The sequence below is a fragment of the Nesoenas mayeri genome, assembly GCF_963082525.1.
Source record: "Nesoenas mayeri genome assembly, chromosome: 1".
Taxonomy (NCBI): domain Eukaryota; kingdom Metazoa; phylum Chordata; class Aves; order Columbiformes; family Columbidae; genus Nesoenas; species Nesoenas mayeri.
The window spans coordinates 142877999-142900886 of NC_137541.1; the positions used below are offsets into that span (position 1 = coordinate 142877999).

The 22888-nt window shown below is 37.4% G+C and overlaps 1 protein-coding gene across 1 annotated transcript in view; it reads right to left on the reverse strand.

Annotated features, from left to right (window-relative positions):
• Positions 1–22888, reverse strand: part of ABI3BP (ABI family member 3 binding protein) — a gene marked incomplete at both ends in the record, with an annotated part of 163670 nt that overhangs the window by 133693 nt on the left and 7089 nt on the right. The window contains one exon of the mRNA XM_080351588.1: positions 2101–2280. Within this exon, the coding sequence (XP_080207714.1) occupies positions 2101–2280 (180 nt within the window). The remainder of the gene's footprint in view (positions 1–2100; positions 2281–22888) is intronic.

Genomic DNA, 22888 nt, shown 5'->3' on the forward strand with positions numbered 1-22888 from the left:
TAAAATGAGCCAAAAGAACAACCGATGTTTCTTGCTTTAGCTTGTACACACTTGGAAAGTACGGTCAAAGCTGCAGTTTAAAGTAAAGTTTAGTATTAATGAAATGGGAAAGATGGTGTTTCTCTGCTTCCAAACTCCAATAAACAAGTTCACAAAGCATATAATCTAACCCTAAATCTCTTAACTAAAGGCAACAGCTCCAATAAATGTGCTGTTGATTGCCTTATATAAATACTTGTGACTGGAACTACATGTTGCATTTAGCTTCTTTTATTCATGTCCTTTCAAATATGATATTTTCCTAAAGTTGGAAATGCTAGTCTTTATATTATGTTGCACATTGAATTTTTAGCTACTGGACACTCAGAAGTCGCAATCATAGATTCATTGTCATCAGGAAACTGATTGACAACTTCTGTTAGCATGAGCAATTTAAGATTATGAAGTTATTGTCCTTTAAAATCATTAAAAAGTAAAAGGAGAGTATTCTCCAACACTCGTGCTTTTCCCTTCCCAGATACACTAGAGAAAAATGTGTTAATTTTCTTAAAGAGTATATGCATTGTGGGTTTTCTCATCTTCTGTGTTCATTGCTACAAGATATTACTTGCTTAATGGTAAGATTTAATTAATGTCCATGTGGCTAGCACTTTGATTCCTTGCAGAAGAAAGGTGTCTACAGCTTCTACCCATTATCTATTAACACTAAAGTTACAAAATACCAAAATCCCATAAGTTCCAGGTGACATTCAGTTTTCAGCTTTCATATTTTTATAAAGTGCTAGGTATTAAAGCTACTATTAAATAGGAAGTGCAAATGATCTACACATTGCATTACATCCAGTGCTTTTTCCTCTTTCCAATGATCTCAGAGAAAAATATTAATCCTCACTACTCCTGTAGTGCAGTTATGCAGATGTTACTTATACCTGTTTGCAATTCTTAGTGAACTGATTCAAAAGTAACATGTGAGGTAAATCAGATAAATCAAACACAGCTTAAGTGACAGTTATCAACTCAAACACTGGATTGGTGATAGAATTACAAAGAGATCATAGGAATACCAACTCATGAAAAGGAAAAAGTCAACATCTGCCACAGTGATATAATGTATGCCTCTAATATCTTAATTAGAATTATATGTCTAACATCTTATTTATTCTTTTTTACTCTACAGTTTTCAGCCTGGAGCAGACCCCCAGAATTGCCTTTGACCACATCAAACAGATGGCAATTGTTACTTCCATGCTTATGCATCCCTTCTTCCCATTTGTTTTACACCCAGATCACCTGCATTACAATGCTGAGGGTAACCCAGATACATTTCAGGCTAGAAAAGATTAAAGAAAGCAACAGGAAAATAATCAGAGATTAAACAGATTTCTTTAAAGGTCAGATCCTGATAACTCACTGTTTCAATTGTTTATCAGACAATTCTAACTAATCCAGTTCTATTGCTTTCCTATCCTGCCCACACTGTCATAACCCCAAGTCAAAGGGACATCCAAATGCCTTTCTTCCTCCCTGTCACAGGCAACAGGATATAACACTCTTGATGTAATTTAATTTGTTTCATACAACAGCTCATGGAATTCTGCTGTAACTTCTGATGTAGAAATTACAGGTTATTGTATAACATGTAGAACTGGAACAGAAAAGACCAGGAAATGCATCATTTTGATACAAACATTTCTAGAAAAGGAAATCAACAACACAGGTCTCAAAACTGCTCCATGGCATCTTGTACTATTTGTTAAAAACTTGCACATCTTCCTTATATTCTACTTTGTAACTTCAACTTTAGGCAAATCATCCCACTTGATCCGTGATTCTCTGTGATGTAGTCAGTATAGTATAATCTCTTAGTACAATGAAAATCCTCAAAACATATACCAGTAGCAAGAACTATTTGTTCTCCTTGAAGGATCTCCTAATTCCACTTTCATCTGAAATTCTTCAAGGTGACCTTAAACAAGCACAAAGAAAACCTGAACAACAAGCCAATAAAAACAAAAATTAAGAAACACAAGGGTTCATATATTCCTCACTTGCTTCCCACAATTCATGACAACAGTAGCATGCAAAGCAAATATGCCTTACCAAGTTCTGTTACATAGGTGTTTCCTTCTGAAGGTAAAGGAACGTACTGATTAGAAAAGAAGTTGCTTCCATAACCCAGGACAAAACCTTCTAGTTTGGTGTTTTGACTTGGTCGAAGATACCTCATGCAAACGGTGTCATCTGTTGCATTGATCTGAACTTTCAGACTTTGCCTTTTCACTGGAGAAAGAGTGAAAAAAGGTATCAGAATGTATTATCTGGTAATCATGTATTCAGTAATGAAATATGACAACATAACAACATAAGGCCGTCCAATTTGCTAGTTGCAAGCAACTGAACAATTGCTTAAATGTGCACTCTCCTGGAAACTAATCATATTTTTAAAAGTAAACTAACAGTCATGTAAAATTGTGTGTTCCAACATATCTGGTTTTCCACTTGTTTAGTATTATCATTACCTCTAACAGCTTCTACAACTGCAGTAGTAGCAAAATGCATGAAGTACCTGGAAAAATGTAAGTATTTTTTGCTTTAAATACAAGAGTTATAGTAGTATTATTGATGTGTAGGACCCATAGGTGAAAAAACTGCAAGTTTGATTTATTTTTTTTCCTTTTTAGTGAAAAATACGAAGTTTTAACATTAAGTTAATCACAATGAAATATTAGGGTAGGTGATAAATAGTAACAAGATCCAAATAAAAATGCTGCGATTTTTTTTTTTTTTTTTTTTTTTTTTTTTTGTGAGCTGTGTTGGGCTGGAAATGGCATTTTCTAGTTGGAATTACACCAGGACAGCTAACTAACATACAAACTTTATTGAAAATTACCAAGAAACTTTTTTAAACACTCATTTTTATGCTTTCCAGAAGATCAGCATATATAGCAAGAAACACCTTGTATATCCATCTACAAAAATTGAACTTGTAACAACACAGAATGACTTCATAACAGAATAATCAATTTTTTATGCTACAAGAAGGTGTTTTTTCTTCTCTTACTATGGTGAAGAAGGACTGGCTTTTCCATCATCGGTACTTACAATTTTAATATTCCATTGTCACTGTTAGGCTTATTATATTTTCAGACCTGTTGAATACTAATGACTAAAAAAGAAAGTAATAACTTTTCCCCAACTTTACGACGCTACTACTAGAACAGTACATTTTGCATTATTATTTCTCTCCTCATTCTCAAAATATACATTTTTATTCCCAACAGATTTTCAGGTATCTCTCCAATCATGACATCTGAAATTAAATTTTGAGGAAAAAAAAAAACAACAGAAAAAATTAGAGATGTATGACCTGTCATTAAATAACAGAGCAGAACAATACTGAACTTCCTTTTCTTTCTTCCTTTTTTTTTTGTCTTTCTATTCCTCACTCTAACTTCCTTCCTTTCTCTCTCTCTCAGTAACTGCAGACTCGAGCATCACCCGAGCCTACCCTCCTTTTTCTTTCCGTTTTTTGAGAAATTCTAATGACTAGAATTGCCAAGAGGCCACAATCCCCAATTTGTGAAGATGATTTAGTAGTACTGTTGAGCACCCTCAGTTGTCTGTACACTGAACAAAAAGACCTAAGCCAAACACATTATGCGTCTTCCCTTTATATAAAGAAGCATAGAAGTAAAACTGATGGAAAACATGTGCCTCCAATGAGACCCTTCCCTTATCTAAAGACTGATCAAGTAAAAGCACTCAGCCAGGAAACTGTCACATTTTTCCAAGGCAACTCTGCCAGCTTCCAGAAGGCTACAAGGCTTCGCAAAAACTCAACTCTGACATTTTCAGCAGCACAATACCACCACAGGGGGTAACGGTCTCTTCCTTATGTGGGAGACACTCTAACTTCTTTTATTTTCAGTATATGAAATTGCTGTGGGTGTGTAAAGATTGACAAGGCTCCAAATAACAGAAACCAGGAAGAAAACCCAACAGACTTCAAACTCCTCCAACATGTTTCATAAAGATGCTTAGTAAAAAGTGCACCACGCCAACAAATTTTGGGATTGTTACCTCTGATTAACAGTGAACTAGATTTGTTAAAATTAGGTAGTGTGCAAAACTCCAACTATCTTTAGAGAGCTCAGCGTGAATGAAAGGATGGTCTTCTGGTCTCCACTGAAAATTTATGGCTAAAAAGAGAACAAGATTTACAGTACTTGATTCAAATATGATAATTTGATTTCTATATTAAAATTCTTAATCAGACTCAAAACTGGGTTTTAAAAAATTCTAGTGAGGATCTATTTTATATTTACAATAATTTCTTTTTTTTTTTTTACACACAATTATTTCTACATATCTCTCAGTCACACTTGACATTAATTTGTAGACCTAATTCTAATTTCAGTTTGAATTCAACTGGGTTTGATTTTAATTAGATAGATACTGTATTGTATTCATGAATAGTCAATCATAGTGACAAGGGCTCTTGATTTTATTTAAGTCTAAAAAGTCTCAGTGAAGTCTCTAGAGCCAGAAAGAATAAATGGGATCCCAAGACAGCAACAGCTTTGAGGTAGGACCCTTTAGACCTTTTCAGCTAGTGTACCAAAACCATCAAGAGAGCTTTTACAATCAAAGCCAGGTCTAGCAGAAGGTAAGCAGGAATCATATATTTTTTTTAAATAGACAATAACACAGAACATAGGAAATTAACCTAATTTTTTTTTTTTTTTTTTTAAAAAAAAAGGAAAAAAATCTTTGTCCTCCCCACCATGTCTTGACAGTGCAGGTCCTTTTGTTCTTTTCCTCTAGTTCACTTTTAAGTACAGGATCCTTTCTGTGATGACCTGCATGGTAACAAATACTGCAAAGTCCTCATAGTGTTTAGGAAAAATATCACAGAATCATTCAGGTTGGAAAAGATGTTTAAATCATTGAGTCCAGCTGTAAACCTAACACTGCCAATTCTCCACCACTAAACCATGTCTCTGAGTGCCACATCTACATGTCTTTCAAATAGCTCCAGGGATGATGACTCAACAACTTCCCTGGGCAGCCTGTTTCATTGCCTGACAACAGTTTCTGTGAAAAACAGTGTTCTAATACCCAATCTAAACCTCCCCTCACGCAAATTGAGGTAATTTCCTCTTGTCCTATCACTTGCTACCTGGGAGAAAAGATCGCCACCACCATGCTGCAGTCTCCGTTCAGGTAGTTGTAGAGAGTGAGAAAGTCTCCCCTGAGCCTTCAGGCTGAACAACCCCAGATCCATTCACCACAACTCTTTGGGTCCAGTCATCCAGCCAGTTCTTTAACCAGCACAGTGTGAACCTATGAAAGCCATGAGCTGCCAGCTTCTCCAGGATAATGCTGTGGGAAACAGTGTCAAAGGTTTTACTAAAGTCTAGGTAGACAACACAAACAGCATTTCCCTCATCCACTAAGCAAGTTACCTTGTCACAGAAGGAGACCAGGTTACTCAAGCAGGACCTGTCTTTCATAAACCCATGCTGACTGGGCCTGACCACCTGGTTGTCCTGTACATGCCACATGACAGCACTAAAGATGATCTGCTCCACAGCCTTTGCCAGCAACAAGGTCAGACTTACAGGACTGTAGTTTTCCCAGTCCTTTCTCCAGTCTTTCTTGTAGTTGGGAGTCATATTTGCTAACCTCTAGTCAACTGGGACCTCTCTGTTTAGCCAGGACTGCTAATAAATGATTGAAAGTGGCTTGATGAGCACCTCTGCCAGCTCCCTCTGAATCCTTGGATGAATCCCATCCAGTCCCATAGACTTGCATGTGCCTAAGTGGTGTAGCAGGTTGCTAACTACTCCCCTTGGATTACAGGAGCTTAATTCTACTCCCTTTCCCGGTGTTCCAGCTGAAGGGGCTGGATACTGGTCTTACTATTAAACACAGAGGCTAAGAAGGCAGTAAGTGCCTCATCCTTTTCCTCGTCCTCTGTCACTATGTTTCTACCTGCATCCAATAAAGGATGCTGGTAATCTCTCTTTTCCTCTCCTTTGAGATCTAGTGACAGTGTCTGCTTGATGCTCTTCTAAACATAACTATCTTCTATCCCTTCTGTAAGCTCCTTACTTACTAGTTCCTTCTCTCCACACAGCAGAAGTTCCCCTTGCTGAGAGGGCCCACCTCAGCAAGAGTGCTTTTCTCCCTTTCCTGTTGAAGATGCAGCCTGACCCAAAGAGCAGCACAAGGCCAGGTAGACAAACAGCCTTCTTCGCTATTGTTTAGCAACAACACGAATGCCACACTTCATATGACTAAAACACATCCCCTTCCATGGGCTGTGTGCATTCCAGAATCATTGAAATCAGAGAATGAATTTTAACTGTTAAAACAATACCTATAAGAGGCTGACCAGTTTCTGGAAGTGTACAGACAGAAATGGAGCAGCCAAGACCAACACTGACAAGTTTTTCTCTACCAGATGTCAAAACAGACTTGAGCATCAAATTGAAAATTTCACAAGAAATCTGCGGAAGTTAGTATGTTACAGAAAACTAAATTTACACATGAGGTTTGTGTCTCCCTAATGAGGCATCTTAGTGTACAGTTACTTTACAGCTAAAAAAAAAAAAAAAGCAATGGATCCCTTTGTTATTATTTATCTTATTACTACATCTTATTGATGTGGAATATTATTTCAACATCTCCTAATTACTTTCTACCTGAAGATCACTTAGCTCATGCTAACTGATTTGAGTGATAGTCGCATTCTCTCCGGTGAGGTGTCCTCAACAGAATTATGACCTGCTCTCATTTTGCCCAAAGTAAGAGTGACCACTACACTGAATCATGTACACTTTTCTGTCACTAGTACTACTTTAGCAACAAAGGTCCCCAACTGAAATAAGAACCTGAGTTTGCTGGGAACCAGAGCTGTTCAGTGAGGGCACTTGAAAGGCTACAGGAGACAAAATCAGAGATCAATGAGGACAGAAGGAATTCAACCAGCACAGAAAGTGCTCTCTGACGTGGCAGAGCTATCAATGCATGGTAGATCATTCTTGGTACGGACTCTTTGTAGAGGATGACATCTCTCTCCAAAGCAGGTGAATGTGCTGCTTAGTCATCAATCCAGCTCTTCTGCCTGCCAACAGATTAACACTCAACATCTTTCCAGAAGCCCTTGCACTCTTCCAATGCCCCACTTTTGTGCCCACCTACACACAGTATACTTCTTAGCATCACACTGTAAAAATACAAGCAAAAGAAGCCATGAAACAACCATCTTTTTTTTATAGCTGAGTACATTAAAATTAATATTTCTTATAGAAATAAAAAAAAAAATTAAAAAGGTTAAAATGTTCCAGATTCAGGCAATTCATGGGAGTTCAAAGGAGACCTGGACCCTTATGAACATGTTCAAGCATTTCCTGAATCTAAAAGGAAAACGCAGCTTTGTGTAGGAGACTGTAAGCCCAAGTCCACTACACTGGTCAGAAGTAAAACAAACAAAAAGCAGCCCATGAAAACGTAACAAAATGCAACTCATGTCAAGGCCTGTGAGGAAGGATTCACTTGGAATCCTTGGAGCAGACAAGAGGTACACAAGGGGGTCACACCAGTGCTGAGGGGCCTCTGCAGCCTGTCAGGGAGAGCCTAATGCTATGTGCTGCACAGACACTGCCAGTCTAGTCAAGACAGGGACAGCCTGGACCAGTACAGATATAAAGGACTTCATATCAATTACCTTGGTAAATGAGAACTAATCTCAGGAGCACATTAGCACGATAGATTTCACTTGTGTTGATCTCACAGTATTTTGAACAACAGGGAAAACAGGCATTCCCGTTCTAAGTCTTATCTCTGTCTTGGCCACCACTCAGATAAACATGCATTAAACGTGATCAAATGGACAAGGGAAGTAACAGAAACTTGATTGCAATACTGTGATAAGAATGTATTTGATTTTGAGAAAATAACATTTTCATACTATAATTTTAGAATACCTTTTTTACCCCATCTCCTTGATGAAAGGGTCAAAAGATAAAATAGATGCCCTATAATTCCAATGCAAGTTGATTCTGAAAACACCTTACAAACAGAAAAGAACACTTACAAGCACAAAACAAAGAAAATCAAGGTTGAATTTTCCTAACTCATATTAATTTGTATCAGCTTTTGGCATGTGTTATTGAAACTCTTGTCTTGAGTACCTGCATTTGTGGAGTAATTTTTTTACGTAGAGGCCACCTCCTAATGGAAGATTCTGGGACCCGCAACTACCTCTGAAAAACAATCTTTCCCTTCATGCTGATCTGCAAGTATTCTCATCAACAAAAGTCAATTAATGGCCAAAATCAACAGGACAAACCCTGAATATCATATCTGAACTGAAAGCACTATGATAAGTGCATCAGACCACTTGCAATGTTAGAATCATTCCAAGGAAAGGACTCTTTGCCTAAAAGGGAAGACTTTTAAAAACAGCCTAATGAATCAGCTGCATCATGAGGGAATCATACACTGATAACTCTTTAGAAAGAAGAAAATAGCTACAAATGGTCTGAAGAATTCAGCTGGGAGCACCATACTTTGGCTAGTTGGTAAAGATAAATGGTCACATATATGCGACAGGAGCCAAGAACAAATAAACATTGAAATTTTAGAAAAAAATAACTCCAAATTACCTAACTGAATTTCAGATCTTTAAAATGTGAAAGCAGCTACAGAAAATACTATAAAAAGTATTCAACTGAACTCCTGTCATTCAAGCTTTGGATCCGGCAGAGGTTATGTCAAGCATCTTCTTTTTCTTATTATGTTAATTAATCATAGAATAACAGAGGAAGGGAGGGGAGAATTCATAAGTGCTGTTACCATCTCTTATTCATACCAGCTAGTTCTAATTGATTGTCCATATTTAGCTACAAGACAAACAAAGAAGTCCAGTTTTCACCTTCTACCTTCACAGCAAAAGTTCAGTCAAAGCCCTTTGGTCTAACATCCCCCTAAGAAACCACCGCTGCAAAGCAGTCTGGAAAGGTGAAAGAGCAACTACTAAGAATAGATATATGTAATTCCTTTGCTATTTAATAAATGAAGAGAGGTAAGGAGATAAACAGAAATGGTTCACTGGGGTGGTTGCATTAAAGCAGTAATTTTTCAGTAATTCAGTGTTGGAGACAGTGGCATTTTCAAACTATGAAAGAAAATAAAACCACCTGAGAGTTTGCTTCCCAAAAGAACAAAATAATTTTGTTTCAGTAACAGAGAATTAAAGCCTTTGAAATTCTGTGTCCTATGCCCCACTATATCATTACGATATCGTTGGTAACAATAGATGCGGAGTTAGTTAAAATTACCAGCCGGTCTGATTTTCCTCTCAGGAAACATGAGAGAATTTGGGTGATGAGGTGACTGGAATGTGAATTAACTGGCTCTTTTCTGTTTCTGCAAAAACCTCAAAATAGATCTTGTCCCTGTCAAATAAAGTAACTTCAGCTGAAGAACAATATTTCTCTCTCCAACTTAAGATGACATGTCAACACCTGGCTGATAATTTACTAACTGGTAATTAACACATTCAAAAGTAACCCTGAGGTGCTGATATAGCAACCAGCTTCAAGAATGATATACAAGTGGAATAAACTTTTTTTTAAATTTTGAAATAAATTCAACTTGGCAACTTTTGCTCGCTTCACTGAAGACTCCGCAAAAGCAATACTGGGTCAAGGTATCACTTTCACTTATTCTATGATACTACTGGTGCACTCTAAGTGTATCTTGCCTCTCTTGACCAAATACAGTCCTATGTTTTTGTTTGGTTGTGATTTTTTGTTGTTTTTTGTTTGTTTTGTTTTATTTTATCCATAGAGTCAAAAGCCTTGAACTCTGCCCTACAAAACTAGAGGGTGAATACAGCTGTACTGTATTACAGCAAATTTGTCTTTGTCATCAGAATTCCTTTTGCCTTACATTGAAACTGTTTGTTTTTCACTATTTCAGAGGGTGTGAAGGCAAGACCTAGCACTGTCTCCCAGAGTGCTAGACAAATGAAGCGTGCTTTAAGAAAATATATTATCACCATATATTTGTGAACACAACCTCACAGCATTCAAATCGTTCACAAAAGCACTTTCATTTTCCAAATTACCATAGTACCACCAGCCAAGTTTTCAATGATAATCTGACACTGTGAAACTTTATTTTTGCTATTTCAGATTTTTGTATTTACTTTGGCTCACAAACATGGAGAAATATTGTTCGTTTGGCTCAAAACCCAATATAGCTTAAAATGGGAAACATTTTAAAATAGTTCTGTTTCTATGCAGTAGAATAAACAAGACAAACTTCTAAGACAGCCAACACCATAGAATCACTGAATAATTTAGGGTGGAAGGGACTTCTGCAAGTCATCTAATCCAACTCCCTGCTCAAAGCAGACCTAATGAGATCAGGTTGCTCAGGGCCATGTCCAACTGAGTCTTGAACACCTCTAAGGAAATAGATTCGACAACTCTGGATAACCTGTTCTAGTATTTATCATTCTTGTGGTTTAAAAAAAAATACAGTCATATATCTAACTGGAATTTTTCATGTTCCAACCTTGTTATATTGTTATGCACATCTGCAGAAAATCAACTGTCTTCTTTGTATCCTCCAGTCAGGTAGCTGTGGACAATGTTAGATCATCTTTCTCGTCACAGATTACACCAACACTCCTAGCTACAAAACGCACATTAATAAACACTCTGAACGATGAAAATAAGTCCCATACAGACCATACCCTTAACAAGGACAACAAAGAATATCTTATTGAGAGAGGGTAAGCTAAGAGCATTGCACATGATTTTGTCATTTACAATTGAAGTTCCCCAGTTTTTGTTTGTTTGTTTGTTTGTTTGCTTGTTTGTTTGTTTGTTTGCTTGTTTGTTTCAAAATATTAGTATGTGTGGCAGTTGCACACACCCCAATGAGGTCTAGAGCTTTCAATAGGGCAGGTGATAGCTCTTTAGTGCCTTTCCTGCCCCACTGTGCCTGTCCTCACATACACACCTTGGCTGGTGCCAACAGTCACTCCCCCTACCCCAGGGGCACCATGACTCCTCATGGACATCTCCCCCCAGCTGGGGGAGCAGAAGGGGACCATATGTCAACAGACAGTGTTCTCATCCAGCAAGGTGCCCAGGCCCAGAAAAGCTTCTGGACCATGCTCGTGATGACCGCAGTGAAATCCAAATCCAGCTAGGCTTGGCCATCCCAGGCAAGCGATTATTTCTTCTGGGTACCCTTGAGTCAAAGAGGCCTCTTCTTTTTGTGAGCATGAGCATACTGTGGATCATTATTCTTGTGTGGTCGTATGATAATAATATCCCCAACTGGTATCTCAAACCCGCAATTTATTAAACGTTGCCGGAGTGCTGAATAATTTTGGACAAACCTCATTTCTAGTTGGCTCTCCACTAAGCAGATCTGGTTAGAATAAAGTCTGCTTGGAGCTTATTGCCTGCCTAGATTGACTTCTGGGGTGCCTCCATGACAGTATGCCTACACCCCGTATACTCTTAATCTCTGTACACAAGTCCAACATTACTTCAGAAAAACAGGCTCTCAACAAGCAACATTTAACTTTGCAGAACACATACATGCACACCTGTCTACAAAAGGAGTCTAACTTTTGCTCACAGGATTTCTTTGCTCAGGCAGCTTCCAGAAAAGATGAAAAAAACCACCGTTATTCTTAACTATGGACCAATACTTATTACACTGAGATCCATTGGCAAATTTTTAGGGTTAAGCAATTGGGAAAGTTTCAGCAGTACAATTCCTGTTCCAGTGCTAACACTATTCTTAACCTGAGTTTCTCTGCCCCCAGGCTATTGATTCTCTGAATTTCAAAGTCATTCTGTTGATTCAAGGAAGAAGGAGGAGGAGCAGAAGCAATCATTTTATTTTGAAACGCTACTTTTTCCACTTGCAATGACACTGTCTAATATAGAGATTGTAGATTTTTTTCTTATTTTGACCATGGTGCTTGATAGATAGGATAAAGATTTATGATCAAGGATTATTATTGATACCCAGGAACTAGCAATTGATTCCACCTTATTAAGTTTTTAAGTTAACACTTCTTTTTGACTCCCACTGTCAGAGTAGATGTGATAGCACAACCTGTACTATGACTTGCAGTAATTTAAAAGAGAAGAAAAGACATCACCGAAGAAAGATCCAAACAACCTAAATTCCATCTAACTTATGATGTCTATTAGGACCATTAGATGCCTCTCAAGAGAATCTACATGTTAAAGAGGAAGCCACATTATGTCAGCCAACAGGAAACAGAGAATTTCAATTTAGTTCCTTTGAGAAATAAACTAGAACAAGCTGTAGCAAGCAATAGATAGATAGATAGATAGATTAGATAGATAGATAGATAGATAGATAGATGATAGATAGATAAATCTTACTTTCATGTGACCCTTCATTCTGTATTTTCTAGCGTCTCCAGATGCAGAAAGAAATATTTTCAGCCAGTACAACCGAAACAAAAACACTGGTCCATTTACTTGTTTTCATAGTGGTATTTAATGACCTAGAGTTGTCAAGGGGACGTTCTGCCATCAGCTGTGCTGTAAGAATAATCTACTGGAATTTCAACTTCACTACTTGCCCAACTCAGAATTAAGATGCTTTCAAGTGATTTTTAAACAATTTCCTTCTTGTCTATGCCTTTAAAATCCTTTTATTTGAAAGATGGAAACTTTTTTTAGGTGTCTTAATAGAGTGTGTACAGCAAATAAAATATCAGAAATTATAATTCCCCTCTGTACTTCTTTCATATCATGGGGTGATTTTTGAAATTTCATTTACAATACAAATTCACTACAAAAGGAGTACAAATATCTGAAATATCCAGGAGGAAAAACCCTTAATACTGGTGTTTGGCTGAAGCCCCATCCCTTCAAGTGCCCCTTCGCACAGCAGTCTTTCGAGATTGCTGAGACCTCTTCCTTCAGTTCCAATTCATATTTAGTTTTACTAATGCTAATCTGAACTACGCTCTCTGTTTTTAAGGATATGAACTAAATAGATACTTCTCAGAGAAACTCATTAAGAGCATTTATATTACAAAACTGAACAGTTTTTAACACTTCTTTTGCCAAGTCCTCTCTAGTTATCTCTACAGTTCAGAAGTGAGTTAACCAGCTGTAGGTTGCTATTACTTTAGGACTAGTAAGGACAATGCAGAGCTAAAAATATACTTATCAGCAATTTCAGCTTTTACATATCTACATAAAGCAATGTACAAAAAGGAATTTATTATTTGTACGCTGCCATTTCTCTCACCTGTTTTCAGGTCATTCAAGCACTTCTTTTTTGTCCCACTTGCTTCCTTTTCACTCTCTCCCTCACAAGGCTCCTTACACATATTGGTTTAAAACTATTTTTTATTGGAATATGTACAGTCCTTATTTTGGAGTTACAAGTTAAAAAGAGCCTGGATTTAAACGTGGGATCCTACTTCAGTGGTCTACCAACCCTTATTTCTAGGTTTCGTTCTGCAGCTCATTTCCCATTATTTGCTAAAACGGCAAACAAAATTGAAAACAAGCAAGAAAACTGTTGTTTGAGAATAACCAAGTCTGCAGCACTGACAGAAAAGGGAACAGGACTTAAACTTCTGAAAACTTCTTTAGATAGAGTTCAAACAACCTGTCCCTGGCTCATGTCATAAGATATTGTTTTATTTTTCTTTCATTTCATAGAAAATTCTACTCCCTTCTTTGCTCAGTCATGAAACTTAGTTGTGTTTAAATGTCAAATACATGTTCTAAATATGTAAATAAAATTTAACATCAATCTATTCAACATTTTTGCAGGGTAGGGACAGAACAAAGCCTATCATTATTTTCCATATTTTCTCCTTCATGACGAACCATTTTTGATGAATATTACTTTTCAAATCAACAGCACAAAACACACAAAACTTAAAGGCAATGAAAAAACTCATTGTTAATAAAACAACCTCACTCAAATCCTTATTTCAATTTAGATTATGGATCACTTATTTGCACTAGGACAAAGCTTGATTTGCATCTGATATAATTATGATCTCCAGGGCATTGTTCTTCTGGCTTTACTCCCAGAGCTAGTTGTTTGTTGTTGTCTTTTTCCAGACTGCCTTGGCATGTCTTTTTCTGGGCTGACGCAACTCCACCTGGACAGAGCTGATGAGACAGTGACTGCATTTTGCCCAGAAGAGCTGGTCTTTCTGATCCTGGCTCCTTCTTCAGTCCAAGGAAATAGGTCCAAGGCAACTCCACCCAAGTTGAGCCATGAAGCAAACTGACCTGACAGATTCTGCATGAAGATATTTGATAAAGGTGTGTAGAAGACTGTGAGGAGCAAGAAAATCTCCCAGGTTTTCTAGTTATAACTCCCTTTCAAGACTTCAAAGAGCACCAGCCAATGCAAACACTAAAAGAGAAACGTGATCTTCATACGTGACCGCAGGTAGGGTAGTCATATTTTAGAGCTGATCAGCTGAATAAAAACGCGGACTTTAACAACAGCTTCTCACTAGGGAAATCTCAACAATATACTAAGAACTTAAGCAGATGAGGAATTCAGATGCTGTTGGTCTGACTCTCCTCACAACTTATAAATATTAATAGATTGAAGTGATCAGTATTAAAGACTGTGGACCTGAATGCAACAAGTTTCCTAAGAACATGTCCTTTGCAGGTGTTGCTTAGCACTGCTGCTGCCATTACCTGTTCAAAAGCAGGCAGTGTTTACATCAACACTCCCTTAATCCACTGCTCTTCTACAAATATCAGTGCATTTTCTAAGAATTAAAAATCAAAGGTATAATGAAAAACGGTATCTGGAAGTGCATTTGCTTCTGAGAGAAGAGTGAAGATACAATACTTTACAATCCACGATATTATCGTTACTGAATGCACAGATAATTTGCTACATGGATTGATGCAAACCCAAACTGCAGTGAGGTTCTCACATTGTAGTGGTCATTTTACATGTGACCACTATGTATTACATCAGAATACTTTTTTTTATTTTTCAATGCCTATCTCTTGGATTCATTTGCTTTGTAACTGTTCATCTGTATATCTTTTGAAGCACTTTGGGAGGTGTCAGATTTAAAAGAAAAAGAATATGAAATAACTGATAATAACAAAGTGTCATTTATACTGTGTCAGAATAAGACAGTTTTGAATTAATGTTAAAGAAAAACCCCAAGCAGTATTAAATTGATATTTGCATGATTATCTATATACTTAGAACAAAAGAGGTAGTCATATACTAAAATCCTCATTCTGTAATAAGTATTATCTTACTTGTCACACACCAAGCACCTGAAAGAACAATGGAGTCTTTAGGTCAGTGTTCTGTAACACTGAGTTAGATGTTTTCATAGCTAATTTTGTTTTACCTCCTTCTCTGATTCAGCGCATGGTTATTTCTTAAAGACGAAACTGATTAAAGATAGGTTGGTGCAAAACTAATAGTGGTTTTTGCATTGTTGAAATTTGCCATGTGATATTGGAATACATTCTTAAAAATGTCATTACATTATACATCATTTGAATGTGCTTTTCTTGCTTTGTTTTTTTTCCTACTGACTTATTACTTGCTGCTTATTTTATGTTTATTTTAAACTATGAAAGTGATGTTAGACAAAAAGCAAATTTGAGCTGTTTTCTTATTAGAGTTCAAAATGGGTCATAAAGCAGCAGAGATGACTAGCAACATCAACAACACATTTAGTCCAAGGAGTGCTAATGAATGTACAGTGCGGTGGTGGTTCAAGAAGTTTCGCAAAGGAGACAAGAGCCTTGAAGGTGAGGAGCATTGTCACTGCCCATCAGAAGTTGACAATGACCACTTGAGAGCTATCATGGAAGCTGACCCTCTTACAACGACACACGAAGATGCCAAAGAACTAAACACCAACCATTCTATGGTCATTCAGCATTTGAAACAAATAGGAAAGGTGAAAAAAATTGATAAGTGGTTGCCTCAGGAACTGACTGAAAATCCAAACCATCGTTTGGAGTGTCATCTTCTCTTATTCTACGCAACAACAATGAACCATTTCTTGATCGGATTGTGATGTGCAAGAAAAAGTGGATTGTATAAGATAACCAGCGATGACCAGCTCAGTGGCTGGACTGAGAAGCTCCAAAGCACTTCCCAAAGCCAAACTTGCACCAAAAAAAGGTCAGGGTCACTGTTTGGTGGTCTGCTGCTGGTCTTATCCATTACAGCTTTCTGAATCCTGACAAAACCATTCCATCTGAGAATTATGCTCAGCAAATCCATGAGGTGCACCAAAAACTGCAATGCCTGCAGCTGGCATTGGTCAACAGAAAGGGCCCAATTCTTCTCCACAACAACATCCAGCTACACATCGCACAACCAACACGGCAAAAGTTGAACGCATTGGGCTACTATGTTTTGCCTCATCCACCATATTTACCTGACCTCTCATCAACCAACTACCAGTTCTTCAAGCATCTTGACAACTTTTTGCAGGGAAAACTCTTCCACAACCCACAGGATGCACAAAATGCTTTCCAAGAGTTTGTTGAATCCCAAAGCATGGATTTTTACACTACAGAAATAAACTTATTTCTCGCTGGCAAAAATTTGTTGATTGTAATGGTTCCTGGTTTGATTAATAAAGATGTGTTTTCTGTAATTACTTTTTCACCAATATAGACAGTTAGCAAGGTTTGCAATCTATACTAACAGAGTAATTTTGAACCCAGAATGTATTAATACTTCAAACTCTTACATTGTAAACTAGTCTATGAGTCTCAGAATCACCATATTTAGGTATGTTTCAAGATTGTGGCCTTCTCTACTATAAATCTGAAGAACTGGCACCCAGACCTTTTATGTACTAGTCTTCACTTCTTAAAAGATCTCTTACCAAACAAAGCCCTGGGGGAAAGCAATAGGAATAAGCTCTGCTCCGTATTTGTGAAGAGCAGAAGTTACATAAAATGTAGCAAAGAAAATAGCTGGAAAACAGATAAAAGCAATGAAGCTCTTGAACAAACTGCCTTGGGAACAAGCACAAGGGTGTCAAAATGACTTCAGGAAGTCAGTTTCAGCCCTGTCTTTCTTTGTAGAAATGAATATTTTGCCACTTGAAAGCTATCATTTTTTCTCCCACACCTCTAAGTACGCATCATAATGCCTGAAGAAGAGTTGCCCTCCTCAGTGCTATGCTTGAATTCAAATATCCTACTTCCTTTCTCTAACACGTAGATATTTAAAATCCAATAAAGCATGATCTCTTCAGTCTATAGATGAGCATAAGAGAACCGTCAGGGAGAGGCAAGATTAGTTTGTCATGTGAGAACGAAAAATATCTCAGTGCAATTGGTTGATTAAGGGCAAGAAAAAGCATCCAGGAAACCGCAAGCAAGCTGTGCAGCCTAACCTTGGTCACCAGGAACAGATGGTCACACACATGCACATGACAAACAAAGTGGTGATTCAGAACAGCCACCACAAATTTACCAAGGCCTGAATGTGTCCGCCAAACCATAGAAATGCAGACTGGAAGGGTAGATTACAAGCAGATGGAAAACTGGTCTCAAAGAACAGCAGTCAGTGGTTAAAAGTCCAGAGTCCCCATTGACAGTCTTCCTGGTTCTTGAGAAATCTCCACATTAATTCCTGAACTCATTTCAGTGATGAAGAACGGTTTGTGATTTGTGTACGCTTGGGAAAGAACTCGGGTTGGGCAAATAAAACAAGGTGAGTTGTACATAATGATGAGCTTTCAAATTGAAGGAAGACACCCATTCAGAAACAGGTACCCATCAAGCTACCTTCCTAAATCATCTTTACGGAATGACAGTGCAATTAGTGAGACAGACACTGCTGCACTCCTGATGTATCAATGAGTTTGAATGGTTTGTTCCCCTTTTAAGATTTAATATTTAGGTAAACACATCCATGCCCATCTCTTGAGAATGACAGTCCATGCTCTGGTTTAGTTCATAGGTTCTCAAAAGATCAAATAAAAGGTATCTAAAATAAGATATCATTGAACAGTATCTCCTCAGAAGGTAATGCAATAATCTATTTCTAGCAGAAACATCTAGAAACTGAAAAGTACAATCTGCCAATTATATTGAGATTGCACAAGTAGGGATGTGTGCAACCATCATATGATCACACAAAGTACCTGAGTTCTCTGCTCAAAATCTTCTTCTAACTTCCAAGACATACAGGACTTCAAATTGTGCAAAGATTAATAGCTTTGGATGTGCACTTGGCAAAGGTGCTCGAAATATTCTGTTTTAACTTTGGAATAAGTTCCCCAGTTTTCAGAGGCAGACAGCTGATAAAGTAATTAAATATCTGAAGCATATACAAGAACTCTTAAGTGTTGCTGTATATCACATGCTAATCTCAGAAAGAATAAGTAAACTTCATGACTGAACAAAACAAGCAATCAAATATGAAATGCTGTTATGCTTTGAGAACTGCAGTCAACACATTCAAGTCTATCATCAAAACTTTTAACTGGTTATTCCCTTTCAGTTTAGAAAGCTATAGAAGCTATAGACACAAACAAAAAAAAAAAAAAAAGAGTTGTTCAGTGTTTCCGACAGAGCAGTGAAAATAAAGTGGTTTCACTTATGTTCTTGGTCTCCAAACTGAACATTCTCACATGTATCTATGACACTAGCTGGATACAGCCGAGTCCTGTAGGGCTTGATTCCAACTGCATATAGTTTTTCCAGTTGGAAAATTTATCTCATCTTGCACCATTAGGATGAGATAGATCTCAAGAATGATCACCTGGCTTGTTTAAGAAAAAAAATAAAAAAAGTAACAGATTAAGAAAAATCACAGGTGACCCTTTTAATCTTCTTCTATTTTGTTCCACATTCTGAGCTTTCAGAGATCAAAGGAAAGCTTCCAAAGTTCAAGTAAATATCTGAAGAAAGAAGCATCAGACTTCCAGTAAGTCTTTAATCAAAGGGTGTGAAAATAGAAACCACTAATAAGATAAATACTTGATGATTTTTTAAACTAATATTGAGTTTCAAAATGGGGCAGAAATCTTTTTTTTTTCCTCAGCACTATGAACATGTTGTGAGGCAGAGGCATTGTTAACCCATCTTAAGAAAAATAAGTATGAAGTAAATTGTTCTAAATAAATGGATTAGAGAAAAAAATGGAAAACAAATATATTTATACTGAGTATATGTGCAAAATAAAAGCTATGTGTATGAGTAAGGGAGTTCTAAGGTAAGTCATAAATTCTTATTTTTGCTACTTCCAAAGTGTTTCATCTGTTCTCCCACCCATTTCCCTTTGTACCCAGGATATGGCAGACAATAGAGAGTTTACGTTGTTTGATTCTATTTCCAGATTCTGTATCCATTACATCACCTGCTCCATTTTCACCACATTGCCTTTTATCTACAGAGATGAAAGAAAACAGCAGGGAATAATGTCTATTTCTAATCCATCTTTCTACATCTATATTTACGCGTTTTTTTCTTTTTTTTCTTTTCTTTTTTTTTTTTTTAATTCTCCATCCACTGTTTTATTGAAAGAAAATTTTCAATTAAAAAACCACTACCAGCTATGCAAAAGGAAGGCTTATGCTAATTTTGGGGCAGGATAAGGGCATGTACACCTACACACAGACCCATTAGCTAGGCAATCTGTGTATAACTGACTTTGCTTTTTTACTTGTACTTCATTCAAGCATGTATCCAATTGTTCATGGAGAATGTGTGGTATGTAGAAAGTTATATCTCTCTCAGCACTGATCTTGTAACCCAGTGTGTAGTAGGTTACATTCATTCCTAAGGAATGTTCTCTGACTTAAGAGTGTATTAAGTACATAAATATTGCTTCACAACTAAAGAGTTTTCAAATGAGATGGTCTGTCCCATGCCAGTTTTGTTTGACAACGGATAAATGTTTTAGCACTACAGAAGCAAATTAATGGAGAAAAAAAACCCAACAAAATAACCACCCAAAAAACCCAACAAACAACAGCGACAAAACAAACAATCAGCGACAAAACAAACATTCAACAACAAAACAAACAAAAAACAAAACCCCACCAAACCAACCAACAAAAAGCAAAAACAAAACAAAAAACCCAAACAAACGAAAAAAAAACCACACACACACACACAAAAAAAAACACACAAAACTTCCCGCCCTAGAAAAGCCAGATTATGGGAAAAAATATCCATAATCACAGTATCACAGTATGTTTGGGACTGGAAGGGACCTCAAAAGATCATCTAGTCCAATCCCCCTGCTGAAGCAGGAACGCCTAGGTGAGGTCACACAGGAACATGTCCAGGCGGGTTTTGAATGTCTCCAGAGAAGGAGACTCCACAACCACCCTGGGCAGCCTGTTCCAGTGCTCTGTCACCCTCACTGAGAAGAAGTTTCTTCTCAAATTTAAGTGGAACCTCTTGTGTTCCAGCTTGAACCCATTACCCCTTGTTCTATCACTGGATGCCACTGAGAAGAGCCTGGCTACATCATCGTGGCATTCATCCTTTATATATTTATAAACATTAATAAGGTCACCCCTCAGTCTCCTCTTCTCCAAACTAAAGAGACCCAGCTCCCTCAGCCTTTCCTCATAAGGGAGATGCTCCACTCCCTTCATCATCTTTGTTGCCCTACACTGGAGCCTCTCCAGCAGTTCCCTGTCCTTCTTGAACTGAGGGGCCCAGAACTGGACATAATATTCCAGATGCGGTCTCACCAGGTTGTAGTAGAGGGGAAGGAGGACCTCTCTCAATCTACTAACCACTCCCCTTGTAATACACCCCGGGATGCCATTGATCTTCTTGGCCACAAAGGCACAGTGCTGGCTCATGGTCATCCTGTTGTCCACCAGGACCCCCAGGTCCCTTTCCCCTACACTGCTCTCTACAGGTCGTTCATCAACTTATACTGGAACCTGGGGTTGTTCCTGCCCAGATGCAGGACTCTACACTTGCCCTTGTTATATTTCATTAAATTTTTCCCCGTCCAGCTCTCCGCCTGTCCAGGTCCCGCTGGATGGCAGCACAGCCTTCTGGCGTGTCAGCCACTCCTCCCAGTTTAGTGTCATCAGCAAACTTGCTGATAGTACACTCTATTCCCTCATCTAAATTGTTAATGAATATATTGAATAATATTGGCCCCAGTACTGACCCCCACTACTGGCCTGAGTTTTCTTCATTGAAATTTGGCATAAGTAGGAGCATCCATTTCCTTTGTGTGGTGAAGCATTTGTAATTTTTCTTCACATTAATACTATGAACAACCTTATATTCCCTTCAAATAAATATACTCATAACATATGATGCTCACTGCTCTTTTCTGTAAGCATTTCTTAGTGGAATGGGAACACAACAAACATTGGTTACCCTATTGAGAAACTCTGCTTTCTAAGAATCCATTTCTGCATGTTAATGACATAATAATGCTTTTATCAGCTACTATTTGACCATGATACTAAATCTGGGAGTGTAGAGGGGGACTGGTAAAAACCTGGGAAATTAAAACAAATAATTTTTGACACAAACCATTTACCAAAAATGAACTAGATCCCACAATGATTTTGTGTGTGTACACATGCCTCTGTGTACTAGAGTCTGTGTAAAATCATCCTCATTGCTTGCTTACTTGTTTGCAAGTTTAGCCTAAGTAAAAATCCTCCATTGGAGAAAAAAATCATGAAATCTGTCCAAAATTCAAAACAAGTCTGCATAATCAGTATTTGAATTCTGTTAAAAAAAAAAAAAATCTTATTTATGATGTTTGTACAGAGACTTGATAAAAAGACAACATAAATTAGCTACTACACCATCACCAATTCAGTCACAGCAGATTTATTACCTACTAAGGAGCACTGAATAGTCAACATAAGCAAGGAGACATTTTATTAGGATTACCAGATTTTGCCTTCCTCATAATTAAAATAAAAAGCAAGAAGAAAGGCTGAAGACCTGCAATATTTATGTTTGTCATAGCACAGCTAAAAGCTGGTTCTCATCAGTAAGGAAGCAAATAATGGGTTGTTAATGTGGAACAATTTCACAGTCGTGTTCACAAGAGTAAACAGCTGTTAATAAGCCTTATGATGAAGAAAGGAGATGTGTTGATTTAAGATGAACATGCAACCCCCTCACTTTTACCTGAGACAGCTCTTCATCAAACTAAGAGAATTCACAGTTCTCAAACCTGACTGCAGCCATTTCCCTAACTGTGTAACAAGCTGTGCTTTAGCATACACCATGCTATAAATAAAAACTGTGCTCTGGCATTTAATCCAACCACTTCAGTGTTTGTGTGAGCCAGAGATAATGGAACTCTGCCAAAATTTCCAGGTCAGACAATACATTTATCTTCCTATTATTTGTATCCCAAAGCTGAATTTCTGACTAACTTTTGGATTATTGCACCCATTCCTTTATTTTCAGCATATGCTTGTGCATGTTGTACAGACATACCGAGATTTAAAAAGAAAAGTGATAATTGATAAGGTCTGAAGTCTTGCATTTTTCATGTTCATGTATAGGCTTGAATTATGGTAATGAGGAAATCAAAACTGCCAGAAAATGCTTTCACTTCAAAGCAGAAAAAAAAAAACCTTCTGGGACATTCCAAGTTTATATATTTGTATTCTTGAACCAACCACAATTTTACGTGTTCTAAAATGATTCCAGACTTTTACATCATAGAAAGAAAAAATAGAGTGGATAATTAATATAAAGCAGAGGCAAGCAGTTGACAAAAGGAGAAAAGATTTTTCCCTATGCAAATTCAAAAATTTTGTTATCCTCACATTCACTGCCAGTCCTCTAAAATTGGCCAGGTTCCCATAGTA